Below are 24633 nucleotides of genomic sequence, written 5' to 3' on the forward strand. Positions count from 1 at the left end.
CGGCCCGGGCTGAGCGGCGGGAGAGGGGCTGAGAGGTCCCTGTCGGAGTGGGGGGGGAAGCACTGAGGGAGTTGGGGGTTCTGGCTGTGAGGGGGCTGTGTGGGGTTCGAGGGGTCCCTGGTCGTGAGGGGACCATGAGGGAGTTGCGAGGGGTCTCTGTATTGGGGTCTGCTGGGAGGGGGGGATTGGGGATCTTGGCTGTGAGGTGCTCTCAGTGGTTGGAGGAGGAGGACGGGGACCCTGAGGGAGTTGGGAATAAACAGGGAGAGGGGAGATGCTGTAGTGGAATTGGGGAGCACCTCTGTAATAGAATCTGCTTGGAAGGGCTCCTGATGGGAATTGGGGAGGTCTTGGCTGTGAGGGGACTCTCAGTGGTTTGAGGGGTCCGTGTCATGGTGGAACCTGAAGGAATGGGGGGAGTCTCTATAGTGGGTTGTGCTGGGAGCAGGAAATTGGGGGGTCTTGAATGTGAGGGCACTGTCAGGGGTTCGAGGGATCCCTGTCGTGGGGGGATCCTGAGGGAATTGTGGGTGTATCTGTAATGGAATTGGGGAGCATCTCTGTAATGGGGTCTGCTTGGGGGGGGGTCCCTGGTGGGAACTGGGAGGTCCTGACTGTGAGGGACGTCTCAGGGGTTCAAGGGGTCCCTATTAGGAGGGGACCTTGCGGTGTTGTTGTTCCAGGGGTGTCCTGCTGTGGGTGGGCACTGAGGTGCTGGGGGTGTCCCTGTGAAACAGGGCTGGGGGGCAGCTCCCACTGTGTGGACCCCCGGGCTCTGGGGTGGGGTCCCTGCAGGGACCCCGGGGCTCCACGGTGGGGTCCCTACGGTGTGGAGCAGTGGGTGAAATCTGCTGCCAGCACCACCCCTGATGCTGCTGATTTTGGATGATGTCAGGCAGTGGCACCAACAGAGCTTTGGGCCCCCGGCCAACAGCAAGTTGGCTTTGCTGGGGAAGAGGGCAGAACTTTATTAATTATTGTTAGGTTAATTAGTTATTCTTAGGTGTTGTAAGGGCTGGGAGCTTCACTCTTTGACAAACTGGGGCCAACTGCGAGGTAACAACCAGCTTAGATACAGATGTTGATCACTTCAGTTGTCCTCCATTGTGTCACATCTCCTTTGTCAGCGCTGGCCCAGCTTTGGGGCCGGTGCTGTGACGCTCAGAACTAACCTCACCCATGTGAACATCAAGGATGTGCCTCGGTCATGGCTCTGCTGCACCTGTGGAACTACATTGTTGTGGTTTTGGAGCCAGAGTCTCCACTGGACTGTGGCTGTTTAGTTATCAGTTCATCTCTCTCAGATAATAGACCTGTTACGGGAATTCCTGAGGAGATGCCAGGAGCAGGCTGCTGTCCTGGAAACATATGCCTGCTGTGGGCATATAACAAACCACCCCTACCAGATTCCCAGAGCAGCAGTATTCCTTGCGGTTTCCTGGTCTCGTGCACATCTCTGCAATTCCCGGTGGAATCTAGAACTGATGTTGTGCTTCCCTCCAAAGAGACTCCCGTCAAAATTGGCGCTGCTTGGTGAAATGCCACATTTGTGGGAAGATTGGGAAGCTGTGCTCCAAGTGTGCCCTCAAGTCTTAAAGCTTGGGTTTGCTTCTGTTCAGTTCTGGAGTTTGCAAAACATGGCTAGCAGGATGAACCAGCAGGAATTTGTGGCATCTGCTGGCAGTTCCAAGTATTGTGCATTCCCAAAACCCGGAGCAGCGAGCCAAGGACACTCCTGGATGTACAGCCGTGTTCTGGGAAGGGTGCAGAGATCACCTCTGGCTCTGCCAGTCGGAATGGGATTTGGAGCTGCCACCAGACATGGTTTTTCTCTGCTCCTGCACAGCTTGGTCTGCAGACCCTTTCTGTCTCCTGAGGGTACCAGCTGGGAGCTTCAGAGGCACCCGAGAGGTTGTGGGAGCTCTGCAGCTCCTCTGTGATCATGTGTGGAGCCACTGCCAGGGCATTAGTGGGAGAGTGTAGCTGCAAGCAGTTGTAGTTCCAGGAACTTGAGTCATGCTCCTCCAAGGAAAAGAGAGGACCTCGAGGGCCAGCATTAATTTGTATGATGCTAAGTCGGATTTGAGGAGAGAGGAGAAGGGAAGAAGAAACCAATAATAATTATCAGTAAACCAAAATAGTATTAAATACATTTTAATTAATATAAATCAAATATTATTAAAAGCAGGCTTTTGCCTTGCAGTCCTGAATTGTCATACAATTGTTATTTGAAAGTCTTCACTTTGTGGGAGGGCACTTCCAAACCATGAAGCCAGTTTAAAGTTTCCTTTATTGTAAATTTAGCTTGTACCTCTTGGCCTTTAGTGGTGGGCCTCCCCTGGCGCGTGGGGTTTTTCTGGGGAGGGGTGTTCTTTCTTTTCACTTTCTTGTGAGATATTTGAGTTCCTCCAGTGTTCAAGGAGCAGCCATCTGTGCCTTGGAAAAGTGGAGCTTCGTAGCCTTATTTGGGAAGCTGCTTCCCAGGCAGGGCTCAGCTCTCTCCGCCGGCGCTCACGGCCTTCCCCTGTTGAGCAACATCCACTTCCTTCTGAAAAACTGCACTCAGCAGAGTGATCCACCGGTGAATTGTGGAGCCCAGGCTTTGTAAGGCTTTGTAATGATGGTTTTCCCAAATTTTGGGTCTAACTTTGCTGGGTGAGGTTTGGTGCAAGCTCTGAGGAGGTGCTGGCAGGTGCCTGACACATCACTGAGCCTACTGCAAGCACAGCGGGAACCAGTTGAGTTTTCAGGGAGATACACAAAGTACCTCTTCATCCTAATACCCTAATGTTCCCACCAGCCAAATAGGCTATGAAATGCTGGGTTTGGGTTACATTCTGGTCGAATGCAGCTTTCGTGGATCGATCTGCTGATTTTGAAATATAACGCTGTAATATTTCTACAGAGTCTCATAATAAGGGAATATAATTTATAACGTCCATGTTCATCTTACAGTTACCAAACAGTGTTGCCCAAATCTCTGCAGTTGGGGCACTTTCCCTCTGGCTGTGGTGGGCTGCAGGGTGGCACCGTGCGGGAGCAGTCCAGCAGCAGAGGAGCTCTGAGGGGAGCACCTGGAGATACGTGACAGGGCAAGGTTGGCCAAGCCCTCCGTGTTCCTGCGTGAGAAAAAACTACTGCTTCAGCAAAAATTCAGGGTTTGAAAGAAGGAGAAAGATCAGGGGAATGCAACCCAGCCAACCCAGCTGTATGCCCTAGGAGAACACTGCAACAAATATGTTGCTCATAACACCCAGAAGAACACAGCTACACATATTTGCCACGTCCAGCTAATTTGATTCCCCTTTGGGTGAGCAGAAGTCAGCCTGAGAAATACACTGCAGTCCAGTTTCTCAAACTTTACTTTAGTAAACCTTTGGGGCTTCTTGGTGTCTGTGAAAGTGAAAAAAACTAGCAGTTAATTCTAGTTTTGTGTAGGCATTTGCGGCTGCACCCCAGCAGTCGGGAGTAGTCAGCCTTTCCAGAGCCACTCTAAGCTCTCCCATCCTGGTGCTGCATCCCTCTTATCCCTGCAAGAACTGACTGTGATTTTGAGATTGGTATTTTCACTGTACTGCTGTAAGTTGAAAGCCTGAAATAAAGATTTCTTGAGGCTTTGCAATCCCGTCCTGCAAGAGACCTACAGTCCACAGTGCAAGGAGGAACAGGTTTCTCAGATACTATAAAATGAATATGAAACTGCCTGGAAAACCATTGCCAGGGAACTTGACAGTAGCTCACTGTTCAGCTGAAAGAATTTATCAAGTCCCTTGTTTTGGCTTGGATAATGGAATCGAGAATGTGCTTATTGAATTTGCAGAGAGTACTGAGCTGGGAATGGGTTTGGGAACTTTGAAGAGCTGGATTAGAGTCAAAACAAACTCAGCAGATTGACCCAATGGGCTGAACGAAATCTGATGCAGTTCAGTAAGGAGAAATGCAGAGATTACACTGAGGTGAGAACAACTGATTGCATGAAAATGGAATGAGAAGGTCCAGGCCGTGTCCTGTGGAAAGATGAGGTGAGCAGCAAGAGCCACCGGAGCCCTAGTGCTGATGCAGTTCCAGTTCTTCAGACTCAGTTTGTGGGAAGGAGCAGGCAGCTTCAGCTGGGTCTCACATGAGGTTTTGCCCTGTCTGTGTTCATGCCTTCATTTCAAACTGTCCCCCAGGGTTGAGCTTGAAGTGTTCTACCTCTTGCACCAGGCAAACTGTGTGCAGGAAACTTGTAGTGACACTACAGATGTTTTTAGGAAGCCAAAAATCTTTCCCCACAGTCGGTTTGTCGCTGCTTGTGATGCTCAGTGTTTGCTGACAGCGTGCAGCATCACAGCTGGTCTCAAGTCATGAGGTTACCGATGCTCCAGAGGGCCCCTGTGCAGCTCCTCTGTGATGTTTCTTTCTCAGGAGGTAATTCTTCACCTTTTTGCAGGTGGTGGAGCTCAAGGTTTCCTTGTCAGGTGCTTCCTAAATCTCCAGGATTGCAAATTACTCTTTGGAAAGCATGGCAGGAGAAGGAAGTGGACAATAGCCTCAGGCCTTCCCTTTTAGTTTCCAAGAGGAATTCTGGGGTGGTATCTCTGTGGTATTGTTTTGTAGCTTCATTGTGGTTTGTGTTCTCTGAGTTTCTGTTTGCAAGATAAGTTGCTAAATGTGTTTTTAAACTCGCTCTGTAGCATTGATACTCATTTAGTCATTTTGATATAGATTACATCCCAAACAAGATAACCAGCATAATCTGCTTTCATCTGCTGCAGTGACCATCAAAGGCTTTTATGGATTCAACTCAGAACCTTGCATCTTTCTAAATTAATTTTTGTTAACCTTGGACCGTTTCTGCATGTGAACAAAGCCTAATTTATATGCACAGCGTGGCCTAAGAGCCAGACAGTGACTTTAGTCTGGGCCCTGCTTTAGGACATGATTTTCTTTATGTATGCCTTTGCTTTCCTCTCTCTCTGCATTATCTCTTCTGTCAGTAACTGTTTTTAATTATCAATTTTTTCCTTGTCTGTCTGCACTCAGCAGCCTGTTTACCACGACCAGGTTTCGGAATGCTCACCACTTCCTGCCAGAGAGGTAACTCAGTGCCCAAGTTACCTGGGGAGAGCAAACAACACAGAGCTTGTTCAGATTGTCCCAGCTTTGATGTTTTGAGCACTGTGTCCCTGTGACTGTTGGGGCTCACGTTCTTCTTTACCCGCTGTCCATCGGGGGAGCAGCTTCCTGCATCTGCTGAGAGCTCCTTTTATCCACCAACTCCCAAGCGATTAATCTTATTTCATAAGGAAAAAAAAAAAAAAACCAACATACTTTCTTCTGGCTCTGGGAATTCTTGCTTGAACATGGAACCCCTTTGGGAAGAGGCCAAGCTGGCTGGCAGCTCCCTGGCTATGAATCCTCCGTTTGTGGCCCCACAACAGTGCCCCGGAAGAGCACGGTGCATGTTTGTGGAAGTGGCCAAGCGACTGTGAGACCCAGGCTGCTGGAAACAGTGGGCATATTATAGCTAGAAAAGGCAATTTCTCTGCCAAATCTCATTGTGCAAAAGGGTTTATTCTTTAGCCTTGCAAAGATTTTGCTATGTTGGTTCCTTTTTCACTCGAGCTCTGAGAATTGAGAAAGAGGTGGCAGGGCTGCCGTGGAAAATGAGCCCTCAGCTCCTTGCCTTACCAGGACGGAGCTCTGCTGCACTCAGATGTCCAGCGTGCATGAAAGCAACCAGCTGGCATCCTGCTCCTCCTTAACGTGTTAGATTTCCCTGTTTTTCTTATGCTTTGCACACTTTTTGACATATAATCTGGCTCAGTAGACCGTGATGCGTAGCGCCAGGAAGCAAATGTGGAGCTTGCTTTGGGTGTGATACTAAATAAGGTATTCCTTGCATTTCCTGAGGAAGAAAAAGAACATCTGTGTGGAGAGACATGTTCCTGTAACAATGGTGGGTTTAGGGTGCAGAGCTTTCTCAGATTATTAAGAAATGATTAAGAGAGTTCGGTAAAGACCACACAGACCCTGTGAAATAAAATACCTTTCTGTGTGGAGCTGCTTTTCCTGACTGCCAGGAACACCTCCCTTCCTGTTCTTGGAAAACAAGGGCCTGGCTGAAAGGCTGAGCTAACTGGGCTGACGTCCTCCAAGAAATGTTAAAGACCTTGTGGTTGCTGCAGGATATTGTGTCATCAGCTACTGTAACACTTGCCTGGCTGAAATAGCCTTCCAGCTACCGGAACAAGCCATCCCAGGGCTGGCTCAGAGGTGACAGGAGAATATTCCTCTAGGCTGTGGAGAGCAGGAGATCTGAAAAAGTCTGTAAATCGTTTTCCCATTTGTGTTTAATTCCTACTGAAAAAGAAGGGTGAAGAATTGTAAATGGGACTGATCTGCTGGTTCTGCTTGATCCTCCCAGCCTGTGTCCTAACCGGGGAGCTGCAGAGCTCCTCCCTTCCCGGGCATGAAACCCAGGGTGGGTCACTGGCAGGGTACTCTCTTGAAAGGCAGCAGGTGTCTTGTTCCTTAAATCAAAGGTATGAAAACCCAGACAGCATCTTCCAGCTTCACTGGGATCAATCTTAGATGTGTCAGAGGAGTTCTGGAGGCTGCCTGAACCCTGGGCACAGTCAGCTCTGAGATGGACCATCAAAGCATCAGGCACTGTGTTACTTGCACAAGCCAGAACTAGGAGATATTTTGGGGGAGCTCAAGGGTTCTTCCTTCCTCCAGTGCTGGGAGCTTCTCTGGAAATTCAAGAGTGGTTTGCAGTGTGTGGTGAGGGAAAGGAAATAGATTTCTAATGTGACTTTCCCCAGTTTTTCCCTGCCCAAGAGCAGCATGCATGTCTGTAATCCCAGTGTGTCTGTGCTCTCTGCTGTGCTGCAGGTGGCTGCTGTGGCGCTGATGAGAAGCACTGTTTGTATGGAGGCTGGGCTTGGGCTTGGTGGTGCATTACTGACACCCAAAGGTAAGGAGACCCCCGTTATTTGTGTTTTTTTGGAGTAGGAATTAGGCAAAGCCATCCCAGTGGGGCTGACAGCAGTATCTTTAGGAACATGGGACTGGGCATGAAACCGTGGATGAGCATCAGAGTTCTTTGCTGACTGTTTGCATGGGGACAGCTGTGTGTACACAGTGCAAAAGACACAGAAGAAGAAATCCCATGCTTTCAGCTGAAGTACTTTTCAAATGGCCTCTCTGTCCACACCTCTCCTCAAACCCAGGGTGATCATGTTTGTTTGTTTTTTTTTTTCCTTTTTAGTTGTGTTTTTTGGGTTTTTTTTTTACATAAAACCCACCAAGCTGAGAGAACCATTGCCTGACTGGTCAGTGTGTTTCTTCCTGTGCTGGTGCAGTGAGTGCTGAAGAGAGAAAGAGCTCTGCTGACCTTCCCAGCTCTGAGGCTCTGGCAGAGGTGCTGGCAAGGGCACTGGGTTGGCTCATCCATGAGTTCACAAGAGGAGCCAAGTTCTGCCCAGTACAGCCCAACCCCTCACCCAGTAACAAACGTGTTTGTGGCCTGCAGTGCCCCCTCCTGCTCCTCAGGTCTCTCTTTCTGAAGATCTGCTAACTGCTCTCACCTTGGGAGCAGATTGTTCCGATTTAAAACCACGGGACTGCCTTTCTCTCCCTTTTCTCAGGAATTGGAATTGGCTTGCTCTCCCTTTTCTCAGGAATTGGAATTGGCTTGCTGCTGCTTACGGTCTGGTCTCTGAGCTAACATGCTGTGGTAGTGCTCCTGTCCTGCTAATACAGCTCTTTGTCTCTAGGATCTGTAGGGGTGCCAACTCTCTCCAAACACATCCCTCATGCTCACCAGTATAGGCTTCCTCCATCTGTGTAAAAAAAATAACAGGGCAAAGGATGAAGATGTGACTTCTGGGTTTTGCACTGAGTAATGGGCAGAGGTTGTAGTTAACCCTTACTGCCTGGTCTTCAAACCTCTTTTCCCTGTTCATGTGTTGTCACCAGCAGACAATTGAGCATGTTGCTGCCCTCACTCTGAGGATACCTGGGAGTCATACACCTTTCCTTGTTCCAAGAGGGCCTGGCTGCTGCCGTGTTTAATCCAGACAAGCTTCATTCCCAAATTTTTTGTGAGATATCTTGTTGGGAGAGCTGTTAATTGAAAAAATGGTTCCTGCTCCTACTCTTCTTATGTGAGAAGTGCAGAGAACGATGCGGGACCTTGACCTGCTGAGTGCAGGAGATAAAAGATTTGGGAGGCTGATTTATTAAGGATAGGCTGAATCCAGGGCCAAAACTGCTTGCCAGGAATGAGCTGTTCCGTGGGGGAGAGATCTGGTCATTATTTAGCAAATGGGGCTCTTGACAGAAATTCCAGCACCCAGACAAATCTTTTACTTTAAAATCTATACTCACGGTTCACACCACGGGATATGGGGCTTAATTTTCCCTTCGAAAACAGAGCCTTTCCCACATGCCATAAGCTGTGCCCCAGATGGAACCCACTGCATTAACATGAAGAGTGAGGCAGATTTCCTCCTCCGAAATTAGGACATTTTTTCTGGAACTGCCAGTGCTGCGAGCAAGAGAGACAGCAGCAATTGTGTTGCTGTCAGCGGCGTCCCGCCAGGTAGCACTAACCTGGGAACAAAAGGAACAGTTAGAGCTGGCAGGGTGCTGGGCACTTATCCTGCTGCAACCTTGAGCACTGGGGAAAAAACAAGGAAAACAAAATGCTGTCCTTGTTTAGGGATCAGAAATAAAAGCAGGGAGAGAGACAGTGTGGTCTAATATGCCTCTGGGGGAGCCAAATGGTGTTAATTCAGCTTCCCAGGACAGCACTTGGAAGCAGCTTCTCTCGTCAATACCTTAGCCAGGGGTGGGTAGCGAGGTCCCCACCATTTTCATTTTGTCTGGCCTCTCTTAAATATTGACATAGAAATGAATTTTCTGTGTGCAAATATTACTTCAACAGAGAATTCCAGCTGACTTCAGCCTGGCTGTCCAGGTGGGATAGATGGTTCAGTTTTGTGTGCAGGGTGGAGATGAGACCCCAGCCTGCCTATCCTCAGTAAAAGAAGCAACTTCATAGTATAAACTCCCCACCAGAACTAGGGAAGCTGCTCTGGCCCATCATTACGGAGCCCTGGGAGTGGGCAGTGGGAGAAAGGCAAACTGAGCAGGGAAAAGCTGAAACCTGAAAGTCTTGTCCGTCCTTTGCAACGGGTGTCTTACTCTCTGGTAACTGCTTTGTGTATTTGCTGTCCTACCCTTATTCCTCGCTGCTCAGAGTGTCTTTGGAGGTTATGGCCATCCTCTGTCGCTGTGAGAATGTTGAGATGTTGGAGGGGGTCCTACTGTACGTAACACGGGCTGCACAGGTAATAATCCACCAGCTTCCTAACACACTAAATGTTTTGTCCCTCTGTTTTGAGCAGCAGCAGCAGCCACAGGATAACATAAAACAGAAATCTCAATACCTTCCTCTCCTTCCCCCTTCTCCAGCACTTGCCCTGAGGCACTCCACAGTTTATAGGTAGTGCAGACAGGTGCATCCTTGGCAAATTCCAAATTCAGCATTGCTGTACCTAACATTTGCTCCTGCTGTAACCCTTTCCTTGCCAGCACTGTTTCCATTGTGGGCTTGGTGGAGAGGAGAAGGGCATCTGCTTTTGTGTGGGGGCACAGGCGGGCCGGGTTGGATTCTGTACAGGATTTGGGACAGGTGGGAAGGCAGGCTTTGTGCCGTTTCAGAAGGAAACCTGTACACGTGTAGGCAAATTTGCAACCATACCTGGCTCTGCAGTTTTGGCTATGGATTTCCACTCAGCCCTTCTTCCTCCACGTGGAGACAGTGCCTGTTTTGGATGTTGTCATGTTTGAAAGTACAGCACAGAGACCTCGGATGAGCGGCAGCACACAGGACTGGCATCAGCACTGTGAGCAGTTACGAGCCTGCAACAACCCAACATCCTTGTGAACTGCCAGCTAAGCAGCAGCACAGCTTAGAAATCAAATTCAAAGTGTAGATGAGGTTTTCAGAAGGCTGAAATCCCGCAGTATGTGATTAAAGCTCTGAATGCACATGGCAAAAAATGTCTCTGCACGTCCCGGACAGTGGGATCTGTTTTATCAGCTCCCAGTTTGCGTGCCAGTTTAATTAGGACAGTGGCCAAGGCAGGCATGGACTTGCAGGGATAGGTTTCGGCACTTCCAGCCAATCCTGGAGTGACTCAGCTTGCATGCAGCAGCCCAGGGCAGCCCCTTCATGGTTCAGATGTTTGACCTAATGTTCACTGACACAAGCTCTCTGCCCTGTGGCTCCCTGTCCTGACTCCCAACGCCTTTCCGGCTTGTTATGTCTGACACGGGAGCTTCCTGAAACGGAGCCTGCCATGGCCAGGCATGTCTCTTGTTTTTACAGATTGTGACCTGCAGACTGCTGGGTCTGACCCGAGTATCTCGTGCCCACCTGGGGGGATTGAGAAAGCTCTGGAGCTGCAGGATGTGTTCCTGGGTGCCTGATGCTCTACAGGCCTTGGCCTTGAAGAGCTGGAAACTCATTTCTATTTGCCTTTGGATCACGGGACACTGGAATAATAGGGGGAAAGATGAACTAAATCAAGGGGTGAGTGTGTGTAACCTGGAAACATGTAAATATTTTACATTTTTTGGCAGGATTTCCCTAGAAATAATGACGTTACAGCCCAGGTATGAGGACATAGAGACGGCAGGGGGGGTAGCTATAACTGTCACAGGTGTGGCACAGGTACAGTAACTCCAAAACATCATTTCAGGAATGCATGTCTCTAACTTACCTCTGGTTTTGCCCCTTATGAGGTTACTGTTGTTCAGGGGGAGAAGCCAACTGCTCTGAAACAAATCCTTGTGCAAAACCACGGTGTCCTTGTTGGTTCAAACACACGCCATCATGTCCCATGTGGTGAAGAGGGTTGTGACCTCTCCCTCTCTCCCCATAATAATTTTTTTCTGGTGTCTCATTTGTCCCTGTGGCAAATGAGGTGTGTGGGGGTGACTTGATGTGTTTGTGGAACGCTGATGTGCCACAGTGCCCTTGGAGCTGTGTGTGACCCCACTGGACTGAGCTGTTCCCTCCAGAGGTGGCATCAAGCATTATATTGCTTTGGATTATTATTGTTAGCACGTGGACCTTGCAATTCTTCACGGTGAGTTAAAGCTTAAAAAAATAACTTAGTCCCTCTAGGCTCTAAGATCTGTGTGTGAAATTTCTGGCTTGAATTGAATTTTGGTTCTCTCCAACCTTCTTCAAATGTAAGAACCAGCTCTTGCTGCTTGTGACAGCACACTGAACCCTGCTCTTCTGGGAGTCTGAGGTCTGCTGCCCTAGTACAGGCTGTCCTTGTGCTCAGGTCCTGCCCTGGGGAGGATGCTGGGAGGGAAATGTTAGCTTTTGAGGGAATTTGGCTCCGTGAATAAGCAGCTGGAGGCTTCAACTGAGAATTTCTCCTGACAGCTCATTCTGGGTGTATAAACCAAGAGTGGCTCTCAGTGCACACAGAGCTGGGGTCACTGTGTGTCCAAGGCATGTCCATGTGGGTTCTCACAGGAGAGGTGGCTGCCACATTCCCTGTGGGGAACTCTGGAGCTGAGGGCAGCTGCTGAGTGACACAGTGATGTGATCAAAATCCCTGATGGCTCAGAAGGCTCCCCCAGGGAAGACCACTATGATGCTACTGCAGCCCATTTGAGACAGAGCACTTGACAGATTTCCCCCAGTGCTCCCAGAGCAGCAGGTTCCTCCTGGCTTCATTGGTTTGCTCTGAGCTGATGCTGCAGGGGAGCTGTGTTTGTTTGTATGTATGTGAGGATTTGGATTCGGCCAAGAGCAGTTTCTGGATTGCCACATGTGACAGGAGGGCTGGGCATGACCGTGACTCAACAGCAGATAATCCATCATCCTCCTGCTGTTGGGAAACAGGGATACATGCAAGAGCACCAGCATGGGAACCAGCATCTTGGGCACGTCCTGGCACTGGTGATGTGAGCCAGCATCCTTGGTTTCATCTTATCAGTACTATATATCCACCTTTTAGTTCTTTTCCAGTCCTTTATATCCATGTAGCTGCTAAGGTGTCACATAACCCCGGTGATCTTTGCATGGTTGGCAAAGTGTGTGCACCCATGTCTCCCTTCACACTCATTTCCTAAATCTATGCGCTTTTCCTTCTGTTTCTGTGAAGGCAGCATTCCCTTTTGTCCGTAGTTTTTGGGACATGCCTGCCTAGGCTGGGTGGTGTGTGTTAGCAGAGAGCTGAACCACCAGGTGCCTTGGTTCAAAAATGCAACTCCCAGTTCCTCTCATTCATATTACTCTCTCTTCCCACTGTTCATTTTTTCCTCTGTTGGTTAATTTTAAAGGTGAGAGGCAAGGAATTGCCACGTAGAAAGCAGACTTGAGGCTGTTGGGGATGTGCATGGCGCAGGTTACCTTAATTTTGCAGAAGTACTTTTGAGGCAAACGTTTTTCCTTTCAGAACTTGAGCAAAAAAGGAAATCAAATTATTTCTAGAGAAAGAGCTTTTGGAGTGTTTGCTGTAATGATAGAAGTGCTTAATGTGCATAAGGATGCTGTTCTTTTCTTGAAGAGGGATGTAACGAGTGCTCACCAGTAGCCTCCTTCCAGTGCTGGCTGGGTGCTGGGATGTGCTGGGATGCTGCTGCCTTAGGCCAGCACATCCTTCTGTACCATTTTCCTGAGCCTCGGGCTAATTGGATTGTCTCGACTGGCCCCACACTGCGAGTGCAGCTGGCTGGAGCTGGAGCGGGGTGCGGCAGTATCGATCCTCCACACCGGATTGCTGGATGGAGGCTCTGATTCCCTGCCAGCTGAGTCCTCTCCCTCTGATGGGAATGACATTTGAAGAAGCGCCGAATGTCGCAGTGCCCTGCCTGAAATCCTGCAAACACGCCGAGCACAAATTGCTCAACCCCGGTTTCTTTTGTGCAGCCTTGGCTGTGGAAGGTTGGTGTCCGCATTCTGCGCAGAGCCAGGCTCTGAGCTGTCCAGGGCTCAACAGTTTAGGCTGGCTGGCTTTATTCAGAGGCTGAACCATTCCTTGCTCCTAAGTACCGCAGGGATTCTCTTAATGAACATCCCGCTCCGTGCTCTGTCCTCCCCGCAGCTCCCGAGGGTGGGAATTGTTTAGAGAGGTGGAATTGCTGGCAGATGCACACCATAAATGTTGCTGCTGAGTCTAATTGGTTTTGATACTTGCAAAAACCTCGTGGAGGGCTCACGCTCCCGGGTGCAGCTCCACAGCAGCTCTCCCAACTCCCCCTTGTGTGGGAAGAGCACACTGCTGGGTGCAGGGACAAGAAAACTGGGGCCTGACCCCATAAGGATCTCAGAGGTTTTGGGACAATGCAGAAGAGGATTGCCATGCTTAGCTGTGATTCAGTCTGGCACTTTGACTGAGAGGTCCCACCTGGGAAGCAGCATTGGGAAATAGGGTCAGCCCAGGTCGATGTTTCTTCATGTTATGAGGGACAGAGTTGTGGCAGGTAAGTCTTGGCCAGCTTGCCACATTTAATAATGCCCACCTTCTGTCCTCTTAGAAGGTGATGATCAGTCCCAGTTGTCCTGCTCTCTGGCAGAGAAGGGGCCAGGTGCTGCTGTTTGGCTCCAGAGGGATCATATTGGATGTGTGAGCTGTCAAACAAGGCTTTCTCAAGAAATAGCTCTGTTGCTTTTGCCAGCTGAAAGCGCTCTTATAGGTGTCAGGATGAGGTCTGTAGGCTGTGAACCCCTCAAGAGTGTGAACTGGGACCCTCAGAGGTGCACCTGAGGCTTTGGAAGTCTCTGAGCCAGGTCCAGCCAGGGCCCTTGGGGCAGGACATGGGGTGCCACCAACCCCTCATGGGACAGGGTGCTTCCTGGGTGCCCAGCCCAGCTGTTTCCATGAGAGGGTGCTGTGGGACTTGGAGATCTGTGTGGCTGCAGTGGCACTGCTCCCTTCTCTGGTGTTACCAGGCACAGGGACACCGCTATGTCCAGGCTTTGCCTGAGCCCTCACACTGGACATGGCCACCAGGAGCTGTCACCTTGGTGGGTTGTAGCTGCTCGTAGTTTTGTGCCGTAGAGGTCTGTGAGCACAGATCTCACTGCCTAACACACCCCACAGGGATCTGTAACCCACTTTGCCTTTAAAAAGCAGCCCTGTGACCAGCAGGACCGTGGCATGTCTGGAATGGGGATGCTTTTAAACCTGGCTCTGACTGTGGGAGGTGAAAGAGGTGGCTGTGTCCCATCTCTAGGGATCACGACCAGACTGACCGTGCGGAGCAGAACAACCAAGTCCTGGCCGTGGCACGTTGGGGACACCTCAAAGGACAGCCAGGAGCTCCTTGCCACAGGCAGGACAAACCAGTGTGCTGTGACCATATTGTCTCATATCTCCTTCCAGGGAACACTGAACGGAGCCCCTGTTCCCAAGCTGTTCCTTGGGCACATCAGACTCTTTCTTGTTCTCTGCCTTTCCTGACTCAGAAAAATTAATTCTAGTGAAGGAGGAGGAAGAGGAAAATAATGAAATGGGCTTTGGACAGGGGTGGTAATACCAAGCCCTCTCCTGGCTCTGGTGTTGATGCAGTGGCTGAACTGGTAGTTCAGGGCTCTTGGTAGGGTTTCCATCAGATGGGACAGGTAGGGCTAGGCTCTGTCCCTGCTGCTGTGGGACAGATGGCTGCAGGGATCACCTCTCCATGCTGAGATGCCATCAGGGTTTGGAGAGGTGTGTGCCCTGGCCACTGGTGTGTGCCTGCAGCAGGGCTGTCCCTTGCAGCATGAGCAGGGGCTCGCTGACTGGTCCAGTGCCCTGGCTCAGTGTGGTGACAGCTCAGCGTGGTGACAGCTCAGCGTGATCCCTTGAAGCATCAGTAGCATGAGGACCTGGCAGCCTGCTGCTGCTTCTGCTGCTGCTGCTGTAGGGTGCCTGGACAGGCACTTTCAGTCCCTTTGGTTTTGTCTCCTGTCTCTAGGTGAAGATAATGACTGAGAAGGAGCTCCTGGCTGTGACCTGTGAGCAGTTCTTGGGGAAGAACGTGCAGGATGTGAAGAACGTGGTCCTTCAGACGCTGGAGGGACACCTGCACTTCATCCTAGGTGCGGAGGCGCTCGTCCCTGAAGGCATCTCAAGTGGCTTTGTCCCTCCTCAGCTGGCTGGTCCCAGCGGTATCGCTGCCACTGCAGCTGCCACACACGACCTGCCTCCACTGACTGCAGAGGTGGCATCTCCCCTCCAGCAGCTCCTGCTGCGTGCTGTGATAAATGACTTTTCAGTGCCTGCAGTGAGAGATGTCTGAGTCCCTCATGGCTTACAGGTAGCGTGTGTGTGGGTGGTGGTTGTGCTTGTCAGACTGAGATGTTGGTGCCACTGCAGGGGCAGAGGATTACAGCCTTGTGCCCAGGCCTCAAGAGATAAGGGACAACAAGGATGTTGCTGAGCTTAGACCCACATCGTTGTGCATTACCTGTTCCAAATAAAGTGCTTACCTTCCTTCCCCCTGCAGGGACCCTGACGGTGGAGCAGATCTACCAAGACAGGGACCAGTTTGCCAAGCTGGTGCAGGAGGTGGCAGCCCCTGACATGGGTCACGTGGGGATCGAGATCCTGAGCTTCACCATCAAGGTACACTCAGACATCGAGTGCTGCACTATGGGCAGAGCTGTAGGAGCAGCAGGGCAGAGCCTGGCTCCGGCTCCTCCGCCACAGCCGGCTGGAAGGCTCCGGCTGACAGCCTGCCCCAGCCCTCCGGGAGTTTCCATGACAGCCGCCGCAGCATGTCCTGTATCCAGGCAGCTGGGCCAAGAGCACCGGGTTAGCTGCCTCTGTAAACAGGCTCGTGGAGGGAGCTGGCTGATAACCCAGCCTCCAGGGAGTCGAGGGAAGATGTCGGCAGAGCCCGCCTCTCCCTGCCCTCCCTGTTTGTTTGGAGCAGCCGACATGGCGCGTTCTGACCTCGGCCTGACCGCATGAGTGGCTGCCCAGAGCTCCAGCGGGGAGGGAGCAAGACGGAGTCGCTCGTTGGAAGTGGTTGTGACTTATCTCCCCTCCCCAGGATGTCTGTGATAAAGTGGATTACCTGAGCTACCTGGGGAAGACTCAGATTGCAGCTCTCCAAAGGGATGCAGACATTGGAGTGGCAGAGGCTGAGTGGGATGCTGGCATTTGGGTGAGTCCAGAGATGTGCCAACCTTCCCCAGAGCAGCCTGTTTAGCCACAACTGCATACCCTGAAGCTCTGCATTCTTTTCCCTCTCTGCAGGAGGCAGAGTGCAAGAAAGAAATGCTGGATGTCAAGTTCATGGCAGACACCAAAATAGCAGATTCCAAACAGGCTTTTGAATTGCAGGAAGCTGCCTTCACTGAGGAGGTCAACATTGAGGTGAGGGTGTCCCACAGCCCAACGCTGTTCCCTGGAGGCTTTGTGATGGTGTTGGTGGCTCTGGGGCTTGTCATCTTCTTCCTCCTGCATCTGTTAGGACAGTTGGAAGTGGAGAACCCGGGACTGTGTCACTGTGTGAACTTTTGCAACAGATTCCTCTCCTGTTTGCAGAAATTTGGTGGAACTAGGAGGAGAGGGTGGGGAGGGTCATCCAGGCTGAACCTGGAGCTGGTTGGGCTCAAGTGGTGTGAGAAAAGGGCACAGAGAAGGACAGCTCTGAGAATTGAGATGTCACCCCTGCGAAGAGGTTCAGTAGCAGGAGCTGTGTCTGGTTTTAGGTCCTGCCGAGGGTCTTTATGTCTGTGCACAGGAGTTCATGGCCCAGACCCCTCTTCTCTCCCTGCTGAGGCCCAGCTGGCCTATGAGCTGCAGAGCGCCCAGAAGATCCGTCAGGAGGAAATCGAAATGAAGATGGTGCAGTGCAAGGAGCAGATCGATGTGGAGGAGAAGGAGGTGATCCGGATGGAGAAGGAGCTGATGGCCACTGAGGCAGCCGGCCCAGGCCGAGGCCTATCGCACTCAGCAGATTACCGAGGGAGAGAAGTGAGTGAGCCTGTGACCTGGGCTGGGAGCACAGTGCTACCCCAGCTCATGGGCTCTCTGCAGAGATCTGGGCTGCTACAGCACTGAATTTCCTTTTCCAGGGTGAAGCAAATCCTCCTTGCTCAGGCGGAGGCAGAAAAGATCTGCAAGATCAGAGAAGCGGAGACTTTTGTGATCGAGGTCATCGGGATGGCGGAGGCTGAGGGGCTGAAGCTGAAAGCAGAAGCACTCCAGCAGTATGGAGAGGCTGCCAGGCTGGCTCTAGTGCTGGATGCACTGCCTGAGTGGGCAGAGGTGGGTGGAGGACCAGCAGGACACTGAATGGGGACAGGTTCCTCCTGTACAGCTGCCTGGGGACCAGTGGCCCTGTGGCCGGCTGCTGGCCAGGGGCTGCCTCAGCTGGCAGTGCAGGAACCCCTGCCTCATTATCCCTCTCATGGCCAGTGGCTTTGCTGCCTTGTGACAACGTGAAAGGGGCTGTCCCCTCTGTGTGTCCGTCCTCCCTGCAGTGCCACCAGGGCCCTGCGCTGGGCCATGTCCCTTCCCCACCTGCCTCGATGCCTGTGCCTGGTGTGGCTGTTACAGCCAGACCCATGTGTGAGGTCAGCCTGCACTGTGGTGGGGTTTTGGGGATCCCTCCACTGGCTCCTGCACCCCCAGCTTGGTGCTGGGGGTGGGTGCCTCCCCGCCCTGCCAGCAGTGCCCCTGGGGACGGCCAGTCCCTTTGCTGGGAGTGACACACTGCAGGGGGGTGGGTGCTGCGGGGCCCCCCCATCCCCTCCCCATTGCCAGGGCGGGGGGACCAGTGTTATCAGCCCCCGGCTGGTGCCAGCCCGTGGGCGGCGGGCGCAGATCTGGCTCTGTCCAGGAGGCGTGCCGGGCCGGGCCCCTGTATCTGCCTGTGCCCGCGCCCGCCGCTGCGAGATAATAAACCTGTGTCACCTCCCGCCTGGGCTCTGTCTCGTGCCTCGCGCCCGCCTCTCCTGCCCCAGGACCCCCAGGACTGGGATGGCTGGGGGCTGCTGGTGTTCCCAGGCAGGTGTTCCCGCTGGGATGGGGGAGCAGTGGGTGTGCGGAGGTGAGGTCCTGGCTCACGCTGCTCCTGCAAACCCGGGAACTGGTGACCTCCCCACGGTCACTGTGCCCCCGTGGGCTCCCTGCCCCAGAACTCCGTGGGAGCAGAGCCTTGTCCTACCCCTGCAGGGGTGAACATGCAGGCAGGAGCCACCGAGGGTGGCTGGTGAGTTCCACTGCATGACCCCTGTTTCCCTGGGGGTGCTGACCACTGCAGGGGCACCCCAAAAGATTGGCACCCCAGGGTTTGGGGCACGGCTGACATGGATGGAAGGCTCTGTCTGTCACAGCAACCAGGCTGGTGGCAGCAGCTCATGTCCCCCTGTCCTGCCACAGGAACCTTCTTCCAGCCCCAAACACCCTTTCCTGTGCTGGGGGCCAGCTGGGTAGCTCTGAGGGTACCTGTTCTACTTGGGGTCACCCTGTGAGCAGGAGCAGTGACAGCCAGCATGGGGACGCCATGGGGGACTTTGCTGCAGTGACCTCCCAGGGGTAAAGATGGTTTCTCTTGCCTTCCAGACCCTCCATGTCCCCCTCCAGACACAAGGCAGGACTACAGGCCCTGTCCTATGTGTCCTGCAGGGTGGCCCTGCAGATAGGCTGGGTGGGGACAGCTTGGCAGCCCCCAGCACATCGTTATCTGGAACCAGACACACTGCCCTGGGCCAGCATGGCTGGTGGGAGGGCTGTGGCACACGGGGGTCTCCTGTGGCACCATTCTCACCATCTCTGTAGTACCAGCCTGGGGGGACGCTTGGGCCCCCTCTGTCCTGAAGGGCACAAGGCCACAGGGCAGGGCTGCCCTCGAGTGCTCTGTGTGTGCAGAGTGGGCAGTGGGGCTGGCGGGCACTGGCTGGAATGGGGACAATCCCATGGGGCTCACCTGGTACTGGCAGGGCTGGAGGGACTCAAGGGCACTTTGCCTGTGTTGCTGCTCTACGTGCTGGGGTGCCTGTGCCACACTTAGGGGAGCACTATGGGCTCCAGGACACCTCTGGGTCACAGCAGGGACCAAAACCAGGAGGGGATGGTCCCTTGCAGCCCCCAAACCCCCCACATCCTCATGTCTGGTGCCAGGGTGACACCAGGGCTTGACCTTGTGCCGCCTCCTGCCAGGGTCTGGCCAGGCTGGGGGGAATGTGGGTGATGCTGCCCCTGTTCCCGCCACCCAGAGGGGACAGCAGGTCTGGGGGCACCTTGTGTGGCAGGGCAGGGTCCCCGATAGCTGGACGCTGCTGCTTATCGGGACCCCCACGCAGACAGTCCCAGCGGGGGGTTATCACCTCCCCACAACCGACTTCCAGGAATGCCGGCGTGTTCTGGCACAAACAACCTGGCACAGCGGCACAGCACCTGCTGCAGGATGTGACTCTGAGGGGACAGACAGGGCTGGGGGTCACAAATGACCAGGGTCATGCACGGGCAGGTGATGCTTATGGTCAGGGGGTGCAGCCACTTGGGGACACGTGGCCAGGGGACAAATATGACCGGGGTCATGCGCTATGAGGGGACTCAGCCCTCTTGGGGACACATGTGGCCAGGGGGGCATGTCCTTGGTGACACAGCTTGGGGATACTTCTCTGCAGGGGTCACATCCCCCTGGGAGGAGGGTGCACTCACACAGGGGACATGAGCTCCCAAGAAACTTGTTCTTGCAGGCTGGGGAACGCATCTTTTTTTAGGGGGACACACTGCATGGGGACATGTCCCTCAGGGGAGCATATATGGCCAGGGAACATAGCACTTTGGAGGTCACCTACCCCAGGAGGACACAGGCTCCTCACCTGGGAGTGCCTTGAACTCACATGTCCCACCACCACCATCCCAGGCCCCATCCCCCTGGACTACCACCCTGCCCTGTCCAACACAACTGTCCAGCAACTGGGAACCAGTTTGCAATTGGGAGCTCGCCATTTGGGATCCCCACAGCTGTGGGAAGGGATAATCCTGATGACCACAGGGGTCAAAGACAGGAGGGTGGGAGATTTGTGAGGGCCACCCCCATGTGCTGAATGCACAGGGGGTAACCCCCATAAGTCCCCCATTCCCAACCTGCCCATGGGCAATGCCAGGCTGGCAGGAGCTGCTTGGGGCTGTGCCCCCCCGGGCAGGAAGGGGTTAAGGGCCCTGTCCAGCTGTGCAGTGCAGATGTGAGATATGCAGATGAGGCAGAGCAGGTTTTATAAGGCGGGTGCAAACCCAGCACCCCACAAAGCCCCAGTGCCACCCCTATAGGTAGGTGCCACCACCTGGGGGGCTGCTCTCCTGCTCTGGAGGGATAGGATTTGGAATACCACAGGAGGGGTTAGGGGAAGCAATCAGGAGCCTTCATCCCATTCTGGAGCAGTGGGACTGGGGGCAGAGGTGGGATAGGGGATTGTTGAGGTCAGGAGGCTGTTGAGAGCCCCTGCTCTTCTCCAGGGTGGTGGGAACGGGGGGATAAGGAGGGTGTAGGGGGGCTGCCTGGATGGGCAAGCCACAGAGAGCCTTCATCCAGCTCTGTGGTGGTGGGATTGGGAGGGATAAAGAGGGAGCAGTGATGTGCTGGAGTAGGGAGGCCTTTGGGAGCCTCTTTGGGAGCTGTGGTGACCCCAGTGACAGGGATGGGGTGAGCGGGACAGCGGGGTGGGGATGGGGCGGGGATGGGGCAATCCTGGTGCTGTGCTCCCTAACCACGCTCTCCCCGCGCAGGCTCCGCTCCCTGCCCCCTGTGCCGCCGCCGCCGCTCCGAGCAGGATATCATCGTATACTGTAAGTTGGCTATGAGACACTACAGTATAGATGATGTACTCCCCGGGCTGCACCGACCACCCGCCCGCCAGGACACGGCGTGGGACCGCCACACCGGGGGCACCGGGGGCGGGGGGAGGCGGGGCTGGGATGCGGGACGCGGCGCTGGGAAGTGAGCGGGGTCGTGGGATGGGGCACCCGCGAGGTGTGGGAAGCTCCGGGCACCTCCAGGAATCGGCGGCCGGCGGGGAAACCGTTACCATTACTGAGTTTAGTAATGGTAACGGTTCTGCCGACGGCCGGCACGGCGCGGAACGGAACGGCACGGCGAGGACACGGAGATGGAGCACTGGGATCGGGCGCGGGACAATAAAAGGGGGTTACAGCAACCTTGGCTCTGTCTCAGCTTCTTCACCCACGTCCACCGGCGGCTCCGGGCCCGGTGGAACTGGGTCACTGGGGTGGACTGGGGAGCTCGTGGGTGCCCTGGGTCGCAGGGTGGGACAGGGAATTTTGGGTGCATTTGGGTGTAATGGGGGCACTGGGGGACCTTGGGGTGCGATGTGAGCAGGGCATCGGGGTGCAGGGCACACCGGAGTGCGTTGTGGTGTTTTGCAGGGAGCACTGGGGAGAACTGGGAGGCACTGGGGGGTGTTGGGACTGGGGAGATCTGGGGAGCGTTGGGGTGTAAGGGGAGCACTGTGAAGCCTGGGGTTGCATTGAAGGGGAAACTGGGAGCATTGGAACTCATTGAGGAACACAGAGAAGTACTCAGATACATGGTGGGGAGGGTGTTGTGGAGGGGCACTGGGCATCCTGGGGTGCACTGGGATGGACTGGGGAGGGTTGTAGGGAGAACTGGGACACACCGGGGTGTGTTGTGGAGGGGCACTGGGCTGTGTGGTGGGGATGCTGGGAGCACTGGGGGGGTCACTGGGAGCACTGGGGGGGTTACTGGGAGCACTGGAGGCACTGGGAGCGCTGGGAGCAGTGCTTGGCGGGGCCGGCAGGGGGCGCTTCCCGCTCCCGCCACCCCGCCCAGTCCGCTTCGTTCCCACAACCCCCGCGGCAGAGCGGCGCGCTGGCCCCACCCTCCCCTCATCTCTATGCTCCCGCTCTGCGCGCCAATGGGGGTGGGTTCTGTCGGGGCTCCCGGCGTGCCCCGCGGCGGGGCAATATGGCGGCTCCCATGGTCGCGGCCGCTGTCCGGGCCCTGCGCTGGGGCTGTGGGGCAGCCGCGACCGCGCCGCTCCTGCCGCGAACAGGTGCGGCGGGGCCGCGGGAGTGCTCCACGGGGCGGCCGGGGGCGTGAGGCGGCGGGCAGGAGCGAGGCGGCCGCTCCGGGGCTGGCCCAGAGGCCTCGTGGAGGCTGCGGGGTAGTTGAGCGGGGAGGAAGGGGACAGCGCGACTTTGGGGGGTTTTTGGTACGTTTTCGGTACATGCGGACTTTGCTGGTGGTGTCCTTGCAGGCTGCCTCCCGGGGAGCCGCTGGAGCGGGAACTGGGCGCTGGGAACTGGAGCAGCGCTGGGCAGGATCCTGAGCGTCCCTGCCCGCTGGAGCGGGAACAGCTCGGCGCTGGGCAGTCTCCTGGGCATCCCCACCGAGGCACCGCCCGCCCCCCTGGGCCAGCACCCGCCACCCGTGGCCACCAGCAAAGGTGAGGTGGTGCCAGTGCTGCCCCGCCGGGACAATCCCGAGCAGCCCAGGGGGGTTGGCAGCGCTCGAGCCACTCCTTTCCTCGGCAGAGGAGCAGAAGCGGCTGTTGCAGCACCGGCCCGACCAGCCCCAGAACCCCAAGGTGCTGAGGATCGCCATCATCGGCGCCCCCAACGCTGGAAAATCCACGCTCTCCAACCAGCTCCTGGGCAGGAAGGTGAGGCTGGGCTGGAGCAGGAAGTTCAGGCTCATAAATTGCTGGTTTGTTTTGGTGTTTTGGTTTTTTTTTTGTTCGTTTCTTTGGTTGGGTTTTTTTTGCCATATTCTGGCTGTGTAACGTGTTTAATTTCCTGCAGGTTTTCCCAGTCTCCAAGAAGGTTCACACAACTCGGTGCAAAGCCAGGGGGGTCATCACACATGAAGACACTCAGCTGGTGAGCTCCCAAAGCTGCTCCTGCCTGGGGCACTGGGCAGTGTGAACCAGAGAGTGCAGGGTCTCTGTCCTGTGGGATCACTCTTCGTTGCACAAATATGAGTTTCACCCTGACCTCTAACCACAGGCAAACTTACAGAATCTGTCTTTCCTCCTTCTAGATCATTCTGGACACACCTGGCCTTACTAATCCATTAAAAGTCAAAAGGTATCCCCACTGGGGTGGGGAGGGGTTGATAAAACCAGAGTGTGATTTTTCACTGTGTAAAGTTTGTAAAATAGGAGTGAGAGAAATGTGTATTTTCAGCCTTATTTTGCCTCGTTTATTGTTGCAATTTCAGTAGCACACAGAGCCTGTGACATCCCTGTTGTGTTTGGTTCTGCATATGTGACAAGGGATGTCACAGCCCCTAAAACAGCTTTGTGGCATCTGGGGTGAGGGAAAACTCTGGGTTTTTTCCCCCACTTTGAGGGGAAGGAACACAACTGTAAACAAGTGTGTCTGGTTGACTCATTTGCACGTGTCTTTCAGACATAATTTAGAGAAAGCCATGCTGACAGACCCATGGGACAGCATGAAACACGCAGATTTAGGTGGGTCCTCAGCTCCTCTTGGAACAAACCAAACCTTTTGCTGCCACACAGGTTTACAGCTGTGGTGTCTGGGTGTTTGCTGGGCAGCCCTGGGAGTGTGAGCCAGGAGGGAAGGGCAGAGAAAAGATTTGGAATGTCGAGCTGAGGAGTGGATAAGGACTGCCTGGTGCCAAGGAGGGGGCAGCTTGGGTTAATAACTGGGCTTGGATATTAAGTTTTAGCATGTGTCATGTCGTTTTGATGGCAGGTCTAAACTGCACTTTAGTGTTTTATCAATTGAAAGTCTCCTTTTTGTGCTCTCCTGTGGAAGAGAGAGAAGGAACAGGAGGAGGGGGAGTGGCCACTGACTCTAAAGCTGTAAGTGAACATTCTGGAAAAGGCAGGTTCATCCTCTTTTCCTCCCTCTCTCCTGGCAGTTCTGGTTTTGGTGGACGTGTCGGATCACTGGACAAGGAACGCTCTGAGCAAGGAGGTGCTGAAGTGTCTGTCACAGTTTCCCCACATCCCCAGTGTCCTGGTCCTGAACAAGGTAAATCCTGCTCCTTCTTCCTGCCTTCTTCAGATACCACCTGATAACATCAGCCATGGCTTTTTGGGTCCCTGGAGTGTTAAAGGACACTGGTTTACCTCTCTACTCCAGCACATTGCAGTGTGTGTGTGTGTGTGCGCACATGTGGCATGCACTGGTGCTGTGCTGCAACCTGTGGGGTTTAAATCCACTTGGGAAGAGGAGCTGGAGTGGGGTTGGCCAGAGAAAATCTCAGCAGAGCTGACAGGTTCTCAGTGTTTGGCCAAAGTGTGCTGGCACTGGTGACACACTCCAGCAACTGCTTCCCTGAGTGGCTTATTCTGGCTCCTTTAGATCCAGGGCCCAGCTGCTCACCTCATTTAGGACAAATCCTGACACCTTTCTCTGACTTTTAGGTGGACATCCTGAAGAAGAAGTATCTCCTGCTGGATATAGTAACTGACCTAACAGAGGGAATTGTAAATGGAAAGAAACTGGAAGTGAAATCTGCATTTAAAAGTGATTCCAGTTCTTCAGCCAAGCCTCCTCTTCAAATCACTCAGGCTTCTCCTGCTGGGAACAGGGCCCCAGGGTCTCCCTGTTGGCAGGAAAGGGATGCCAAATCCAACCCTGTCACAGAGGAAGCCCA

The 24633-nt window shown here is 53.9% G+C and overlaps 2 protein-coding genes across 3 annotated transcripts in view; both read left to right on the forward strand.

The window, feature by feature from the left end:
* FLOT2 (flotillin 2) overlaps positions 1-17272 on the forward strand; it is a 17714-nt gene extending 442 nt beyond the window's left edge. Inside the window, exons 2-9 of the mRNA XM_027891542.1 lie at positions 6880-6961; positions 10639-10729; positions 14980-15103; positions 15511-15629; positions 16060-16173; positions 16266-16385; positions 16785-16988; positions 17090-17272. Of these exons, the coding sequence (XP_027747343.1) occupies positions 10655-10729; positions 14980-15103; positions 15511-15629; positions 16060-16173; positions 16266-16385; positions 16785-16988; positions 17090-17191 (858 nt within the window). The 5' untranslated portion in view covers positions 6880-6961; positions 10639-10654 and the 3' untranslated portion in view covers positions 17192-17272. The remainder of the gene's footprint in view (positions 1-6879; positions 6962-10638; positions 10730-14979; positions 15104-15510; positions 15630-16059; positions 16174-16265; positions 16386-16784; positions 16989-17089) is intronic.
* A 4695-nt stretch (positions 17273-21967) lies between these two features.
* Positions 21968-24633, forward strand: part of ERAL1 (Era like 12S mitochondrial rRNA chaperone 1) — a 5663-nt gene continuing 2997 nt past the window's right edge. Inside the window, exons 1-8 of one of the 2 annotated variants that reach the window (XM_027891541.1) lie at positions 21968-22057; positions 22262-22450; positions 22539-22666; positions 22806-22883; positions 23044-23090; positions 23415-23476; positions 23893-24005; positions 24401-24601. In XM_027891541.1, the coding sequence (XP_027747342.1) occupies positions 21970-22057; positions 22262-22450; positions 22539-22666; positions 22806-22883; positions 23044-23090; positions 23415-23476; positions 23893-24005; positions 24401-24601 (906 nt within the window). In that variant the 5' untranslated portion in view covers positions 21968-21969. The remainder of the gene's footprint in view (positions 22058-22261; positions 22451-22538; positions 22667-22805; positions 22884-23043; positions 23091-23414; positions 23477-23892; positions 24006-24400; positions 24602-24633) is intronic. The other variant, XM_027891540.1, reaches the window with a different exon arrangement.

The sequence above is a fragment of the Empidonax traillii genome, unplaced genomic scaffold (assembly GCF_003031625.1).
Source record: "Empidonax traillii isolate 1590-97213 ecotype Southwest subspecies unplaced genomic scaffold, ASM303162v1 scaffold322:size1131127, whole genome shotgun sequence".
Classification (NCBI taxonomy): Eukaryota; Metazoa; Chordata; class Aves; order Passeriformes; family Tyrannidae; genus Empidonax; species Empidonax traillii.